At 38.1% G+C, this 8,735-nt stretch overlaps 1 protein-coding gene across 1 annotated transcript in view; it reads right to left on the reverse strand.

Moving 5' to 3' along the window:
* The window catches only part of LRP1B (LDL receptor related protein 1B), a 500,403-nt gene that overhangs the window by 336,259 nt on the left and 155,409 nt on the right, over positions 1 to 8,735 (reverse strand). Inside the window, 3 exon segments of the mRNA XM_072419083.1 lie at positions 947 to 1,151; positions 4,486 to 4,683; positions 5,792 to 6,037. Of these exon segments, the coding sequence (XP_072275184.1) occupies positions 947 to 1,151; positions 4,486 to 4,683; positions 5,792 to 6,037 (649 nt within the window).

Here is an 8,735-nt window from a genome sequence, read left to right on the forward strand (position 1 = left end):
AAGAACAGGAAAGAGGATAATAATACCTGCCAGGTTTTTACTACTGTCTTGTCCCTATTATGGAGACCTTCTGGATAAATAACTATATACTGTTGCTGGCACATTAACACATGAAGGGTCATCCAATGGGAACATGTGTTCCATTGATAACTGTGCAAGTGTAAAAGAAAGCCTAATCCTTCCCCAAGCCATCAAAAAAAAAAAAAAAAAAGTTTAAGATTTAGATATCCTACAACAGGGGTGCCTATACTTTTTTGATTCGCAAGCTACTTTTTTAACGACCAAGTCAAAATGATCTATGAACAATTAAAATGCTAAACGTATATTTATTTATATATATACCGAGTATGACACAGAAGTGACTGGAGCCAATGGAATATTGAATGGCAGAACATTGCACAGACATTGCGCTACAAGACTATAGTGACAGGAAAGCTACAGTTCACCTGTCATAGGAGAATGAGGTGCTGCACAAGAAAAAGAACTGCTAACCAGCACTGCTCACCTCAGACTGCCCTCTCGCCCTCTCTGCCTCCCTCCCCACTCCCCACTGTTACAAGGAGCCTTCTCACACAGAAAGACATCCCCAGCATCCCTATAGATGTAGCAGCCGGCTGCTGGTTAACAGCAAGGAGGGGTAAGACAGGGCTCTGCGAACGACTCAGGTTGCCTTTGCGATTGACTGGTAGATCACGATGGACGTTTGGACACCCCAGTCCTACAACATCCAACCCAGGAGTCATTATTAGTTTATCATAATTTAGATCATGCTCCTTATTGTATGTATATTATCCCACCTCCTAATTCAGGAGACAGGTACACTTTAAAATAACATTAAATTTATTTCCATAAATACAAAAAAAAAAGAAATTAAATTAGTTTTAAATTCTATTTCCAAACAGCAATTAAAGCTAAAAAAAAATCACACGTATGAATAACAATTTACCCGTATCTCGGATCCAAGGCAATAGCTCTGGGGTGCTCCATCCCACCTGCTATCAACGTCGATCTCATTTTGCCATCCAATTTAGCAACTTCAATTTGATCCAAATTGCTGTCTATCCAGTAGATGTTCCCAGCTATCCAGTCTATTGCTAAGCCCTCAGGTGTGGCCAAACCGTGCTGAATGACGACTTCAATCCCGCTAACGCCTAGAAAATAAGAGAAAGATTTTAATAACCGCTAATTAGCCCAGAAATATGCACACATTTTTATCAGCTGTAATCATGGTTGTCATTTATAGCATAATTGCAGGGAGGATCATTAGTAATCAGGAGTGAAAGGACTTTAACTGCTTTTTGGGTTTTGTAGAGCAAAAAAAAAAAACTGTTCAAGGGAACCTAAACTTTTCAAAAGCGGATATTTGTGATTTAAAGGGTAAGTACACTTTTACTGTAAAATTCCTCAGTGGACAGAGAACATCTCAGTGAAGCAGGTTTCCAGAAAACTATTTACCTTTAGAGCTTATTCATACTGGTTTAACACATTTTTTAGTTAATGTACAAATAACAAAGAAATCTTACCCTAACCATTGAAAGGCATGCATCATTGAAACCCAGGTGTTTTTTTTTTCAGGGCACATTAGTACATTAGAAAATTAGCAGTCCCCAGCATTGTTTAGGTCAGTGTTTCTCAACCTTTTTAACATGAAGGAACCTTTTAATATAACTTTCAGGTCTTCAAGGAACTATATGCTATAATACCCACAGCTCAAACTAAATTAGTGTGGTCGTCATTAGAAAGAAGGCTTCTTACATTGCTGGAAGAATGTCACCCTTGCATATCATTGGTGTCATTTAAACTGACCTGAAAGTCAAAAGCTGCTCATTGCTCATGGAACCCCTATCAACCTCTGTAGGTACCCTAGGGAAGAACCATAGCGAACCCTGGTGGGTAAACACTATAAACCTATATAAAATAAAAAAAACATTGACACACTGATGATCCACTAGTTCAAAGTTATTTACAAAAAATAGAAGATTTTTTTGAGTTGTGTACTTCTTCCTGTTATGCGATACTTAATAAATTTACAAAAACATTACAAAAAATACATAAAAATTAAAAAATAAAAAAGATTTGTAAGGTCTGCCTAACTTCAGGTCAGCTCCTGACAGCTGCTGAAGGTGATGCAGCATAAATATTTACAATGTTTCAGTTAATGATCACTGCAATTAGTAGTAGCGATCACTCAAATAAAAGTTATTAGCTGTGGCACACGCACAGAAACACATTGGGGAATGTGCGCTCTTGTGTCTGTTTTACCTATAAAGACTCACTGTCTTATTTTCACATTGCCAAGGCTTAATTAAAGTCAATGTGAACATACTGTAACAGCAAATGGTTAAAGACCCTGCAAATAAAAGAAAAATATCTGTTGATTTGCTAGAAATGTTCTTAGCTCTTAATTTCCTGCAGGAGGAAGTCAACAAAAGTTGGAATTGATCAGAAAAAAACTCTAAGTATTTTTACAAGTGAACATTACATAAAAAACTAAAGAATTCATTGCAATATTTCCACTTTCTTGCTGCTGCTATGGCTATAACCACACAGTACTTTACTGTTAGGTGTCGGGTGTTAAGATCTGCCTTTCTGACCTTATGCAGACATTTTCCAGAGAGCTGTACAAGCTAAAAAGATAAAGGGGCTATAATAATAACATTTTAGCCCTCTCCAAAAAAGCTTGCCATATAAAGGAAGGAATAAATACAAGATGTAATAGAGATTAGGCAGAAGCATTGCTGTTGTAGATAGAAGTGGAGGCCGAATGCTGGGAGAGAGATGTTAAGAATGATGGTTATGTGTCTGAAAAGATGGGTCTTTATGGTATGTCTAATGACCTTTAGGATTGGTGAATGTTTGACTGAATCAGGGGCATTTTTCCAGAAGAGGGATGCAGCATAAGAGAAGTTCTTGAGGAGTGATAATAAAGAGAGGCCAGGGTAGTACAAACATAATGTTTTATTATTATAGGTATTATATTAATATGTATTTTTAATGTGTTGTATTTATTTTATTTTAATGTTTTAATTTTAAATAAATTATTTATTTAACATACTTTTTAAATTTAGATCTATAGAATCTGGAGTGTTGTTGCCCATGTTACCATATTGCATGAAACATGGTATGCAGTACTCCAATGCACCTTGCAAACATACCCCAACAGTGCACAATCCAATGCATAGGTGGGAGTCATTTCTGGCTATGTTAAAAAACAAAGCCCCTGTTTGATTTTTTTGAAGTGCATTGGCAGACCATTTTAAACTGAATGTGTAGCTTTAAGGGATGCACATTCACGTACAACGTACGGCACTGCAACAAGCGGGAAAGGTTTTAAAGGGCCATAATGTTAGTGCCCAATATCACCTAAAGTTGAACTTTCTCTCTATTTTGACATTAAATCTGTCATGTTTGGAGAGATGGAACTACTAGGGGACACCATGGATTGCTCAATGGTGGTGTGAGCCCTTGGAGATACCAAGGTGCAGAATTTAGTTGAGGGTATTGGTCTGCACACTGTTACCTGGCTGCGGTTCTTGGGCACACCAGAGTGAGCAGAACAATGTGAGGTACTATATCAGCAGACAAGAGAATAATCATAGAAGACCAGGGTCGAGGCAGGCAGCAAACAGTTGAAGTCACAAACAAAGCCAGCGGTCTAATATCAGAAAGCTAGAACTAGACACCAGTGACATGGGGGTTTATCGAAGACACAGGGGAAGACAAGAGGCACAGGAAGAAACTGGGGGCACAGGTGACATGGGGGTCACCAAAGGCACAGAGGAACGCAGGAGACATAGGAAGACACTAGGGACATTGAAACAGCAAGAAAGAACTACACAAGGGAAGAACTACAGGCAGGAGAACTGCAAACTGGACAACAAGGGGTTAGAACAGGAGCTGGGCTGGGAAACATTCAATTAGGCAACAGCTGAGTGAGAAATGCTTCGGCAGAGCTAGGGCGTTCGGCAGTAGTCTGAATATATATTTTTGATACACAGAGCGCTCTGTCTGAGCCAGCTAAAGGGCTATTAAGAGTGCTCCTGATTGGCCGACGGTAGGGGTAATGCTGATTAAACTTGGAAGAGCAGGCTTGCCCAGGGTCAGAACTTCCCTCATGCGCAGGGAGATGTAAATTTGGTGGCTGGAAGAAACATTTAATAACAGAAATGTTTCACATCAGGCTTTCCGTATAGGAGAGACAACAATTCTGTGATCGGTATATTTGAAAATACCTTTCCTGAACTAGTATCCAACAGTTGAACGTGGTCTGATGCAAAGACTGTAGGAGCATATATCGTGAGAAAATTCAAAATAAGGATCCACAACTGGAGACCAACATGAAATATGCAGGTACAAATGCATGGAGAGCTCAGTATGCCATCATGGCATGATCTATACTTAAAATACTCAATTGTTGCAATTATTGTTTTGGTGGAATATACAATTGATGCCCACAAACACCTAGTATTGGAATCAACCTCTCACCTGATGTATCTGATAATCGACCTCTGTAGATTTTATCCTCGACAACATCCGTCCAATACAGCAAACTCTGATTGAAATGGAAATCCAGTGCTATTGTGTTCCTTAGACCTGGAACCAACAGGCTGTAATCCCGTTTATGAAGGTCAATTCGTCTTATTTCGTGACGGATGGAAAATATAATGAAAGCTTCAAATGTATCTGAAATAAAATTAAAATTATTATTAGCAATAAGCTCATTAAGAGTAGAGGTGACAACTACAGAGATGAGAATGGAAATTAGAAGGATGTGTGCATTCAGCAAACAGAGATACGGGTCACGGGGGAAGCATTGGACGACTTATGTGTAACAATAGTTTACCCTTATTTAACCCTTTTTTAATCTTATGTACATGATATTCAAAGGCATGTGTAATTTCAAAGGAAAATGGTGTAATAAATTCAAGGCAGGGCTGTCATTAGTTGTGGACAAGAGGAACTTCTGTACTCAGCCGTGATCAAATAGGCTTGATGTAATGCTGGACCATTTAGATATGAGAGAATGAGGCCCTGGTAGTTTACCTAATATGCAGCCCAGAAATTTCTAATGGTGGCCTTGACCTCTAAAAGAGCAGCTTACTCTGCAATACTCAACTTTAGTCCAGTGCTGGCCCTAATGTCATCAGTCTTCCAGAATAAATTATGGCAAATATACTCAACATGAAAGACGAAGGATTCAGGTGCAGGTTTTCAAGGGGCCGTTCCTTGAGGGAGCATCCATATGGCACCCCTCATTCACTGTATAATAGTACAGTGGATCATGCTAATGTCATCACATAAGCATTATTTTTAAATGAATGCTTTATATATCAAATACAATTCATAAAAAATACAAATACACACATTATGAAGGGTGCAGGCATGACACTGGTATCATAAAACATTACAGGTCTCTCAGAGAAAAAGGGAAAAAATGTATGCTTTTAGACTGATTTTTTTTCCAAAAGAGTAAGAACAGAACAAGGAGAAAGGGTGGAGGTATATGGGGGAGGAGCCATCCCCCTGACTCATACACCTGTGTGTGTAGTATAGAGCTTGATATTAAAATTGGCCTAGTTATGTGAAAAACAGTATAGAACAGTGTCTGCTGGGATAAAACAAAAAAAATTAAATTGCAAAAATTATTTTTTTTAATATATGGTAAAGATAAGCAAAATGTAATACTCTTGTGAAGCCAAATGTGATTGGTTCCTTAAAAAGAACCATTCTTCTGTAGTTAGTTACTGCAAACAATTACAGGAAAAAGTTACTAAATCTCTGAAAAACTTACCCATGCTGCTACAGGTTTCCCCATCTGGATTTAGTGACCACCCTTCATAACATGAGCATTTGACGACATGTTTGTGCTGCTCACACACTTGGCTGCACCTTAGGTGTTTTGTGCAATAATCCACAATGTCGCAGGACTTGTTATCCGCACTTAGGTACAGTCCCTGGGGACATGAACATACAATGCCCCTTCCAGGGGCCACTCTGCATTGATGACTGCAGCCACCATTGTTTAAGTAACATTCATCTGCAAAAGATTTAAATAGAAAATAATGTAGGTATACTAATACAAAGTGTGGTATTGTTTCTAAATACAGGTTCAATGTTTAAACTCATCATAACCAAAAGTATATATTTCATAGCAAATTACCAATGAAGACATCTGAAGGATTCTGACCCACCCTACTTTTCAGGGATGGATGTGTGTGCTGTTATTCACTCACTTGTATTTCTCTCCTAGTCTCAACAGACCTGGCAGCCCAGTTTTAGACTGGCCAGAGACTCAGTGGCAAATTCATAAAGCCATTAGCTATCGTATTACCCCAAAATAGAAAAATAAATACATAAAAATAATAAAAACTCTTCAATACAACTTAACAGATGCAAACACTCCATTTCAGCCAACCAGAAGCAGCTGGGAAATATTTTGTTTATGCATTTGCATGTTAGTGCAGTTACCGTAGGTTGCAGCATGACTCCTAGAAACAACAAACACAGCTATACAGGTTACCACTCCTAGGTGCACAGCAGTTTTTCTCAATGTGTCTGGTAGCAGCTAACGGAGGTTACTGTAAGGTTTTGCATTGCAAATATAAAGGGGCCTATAGGAGGGTGGATCTTCTCTATGTGCCAAGTCGTCTACGTAAGCTCAGGGATACCAGGGAACAAGTAAATAATAAACATTAGGAAATGTTTATATTTCCTGATGTTTTCTAGACCTGCTGTATATATTAAAAATTTCACATCCAATTTGTAGAAAAGAAGATTGGCTCTTGTTAAACTTGGAGCAGAACCTTAGACAACCCCATTAGAAGCATATTTTGTATACTTCTTCTGAACCATTTTCATGTCATTTTTACTGACTCCTAAGATGAATGAATGAGCCTAACAGATGACAGCAGGAAAATTGGCAATCTAAGTGGAGAAAATGGCATTTTCTTAACTGGTAGCCATTTCTGCATTGTCTAAAAACAGCATTTGAGGCTTTAAAATGTAAAGAAGGGACACGAAGAACAAGGGAGGAAATATTAAGTGACTTGCAGGGAATTCAGGGAAGTCTCACAGTGAAAAGGTTAGCGTTTCATGACAGTCTTTATTGCCAGTGACAGGCGGAATGCATGTAAAGTTATAGAGGCCTTGTTGTAAGCGCAGACGGGTTAGTGGAGGTGATTGGTAATTTCCAATCAGAGATCCGAGGTTAGGTGTCATGACAGAATCACATATGGTAGACATAAATAACTTGCATTTTAATGAAATAGCCAGAACGTGGATGGGAGGCTGATGGGGGGAAGAAGAATAGGAACAAAGTGCTGAATTTACTTGTTCCATCTAAACCGTTAATGGTTATTACATCAACTGCAACAGCAACTGCTAAACCAGGCTTTCTCAACCTTTTTAACATTGTGGAACCTTTGAAATACCTTTCAGGATTGCCATGCTATAATTACTAAATCCACAGATCACAGTACATTAGTGTGGTCATCAGCAGGAAAAATCCCTTTTATATTGGTGGCCTTTGGAGAAGAATGTCTACCAAGGGAAAGCCAAAAGGGTCATGGATATCAATGGTAACTGGCATAAGGGATCCAAATTTTTCATTGCTCAAGGAACCCCTAGCAACCTCTGGAGGATTCCCTGGTGAAAAACACTCATTTCATTTCTGCTAGTTATGGTTTGGGTAGGTGCTGAATTCTATCTATGTTTGCTGAATGATTTCTGTCTGATCCAAGTTGTATGTTAGATCATTTGAGAGTTTATCAAAAAGGCTTTTGTTTTATCTATCCATCTGTCTTTCTATCTATCTCTCTTTTTGTACTTGGACAGAACATGGATAGGAGTCTAAAAACTATTTTTGACCAGGGGCTGCTTGATACCCATGATTGCATTGCTTTTACAATTGTATTTATAATTGTATTTTCAGGCCGAATGTCAGTGAAAAATTTACTTTGATTGTATTGCATTTAAAACCACATTTTGAGCTACAATCAATACTGCAATTATATACTTTGGTGAAAACATTTATAAATAAACAGCAATGTGAAGCTAAACATTTGCCTCTGCTTGAATAGCTCTCTTGCCGGTTAAATAAAAAAATTGTCCCCAATACAGGAGAATTGGCTCCTTTTTTATTATCTCACCATGGAACGTTGCAATGCGCATTTTGTTTTATAGGAGTTGTAGCACAGGTTTGTTCTATAGGTTGGATGGTATTTAAAATCAATAGTACCACTGCATATCACACATGCTTAAAGTGAACATAGAGCTGAGAGATTATGAGGGCTACCATTGCTTATCTCACTTTAAAGAATGCTAATTACCTAGATATAAAGCTGATCTCTTGAGTTCAGTTGTTGCAGTCACACACAGGTAGCAAGAATGCATCTAACTGCAACACAAACTTTGCCACCATTAGCGGTCAGAACACAGACCTGGCAAGCTGTGCATTATAGAACCAGGCCATCAGCAATAGTGTCTTTCATAATCTTTCAGCAAATGGTCCCCTTTAATTCATTACCTTGTACATTTTTCCTGTACAAATGTTTGGATAAACATGGACAGAAACAAGTTTAATAAATGGAAAAAAAAAAGAGAGATTAGTGAGACATACTGAAATAAGACGAACGGACGCCATGCATTATTTTAAAAAATATATTGAACAAATACATTTCAAATTTAAATAGAGAACATTGAAGTATTAAGGTTCAAGAGACAAGCATTATCATCCC

The sequence above is a fragment of the Pyxicephalus adspersus genome, chromosome 7 (genome assembly GCF_032062135.1).
Source record: "Pyxicephalus adspersus chromosome 7, UCB_Pads_2.0, whole genome shotgun sequence".
Classification (NCBI taxonomy): domain Eukaryota; kingdom Metazoa; phylum Chordata; class Amphibia; order Anura; family Pyxicephalidae; genus Pyxicephalus; species Pyxicephalus adspersus.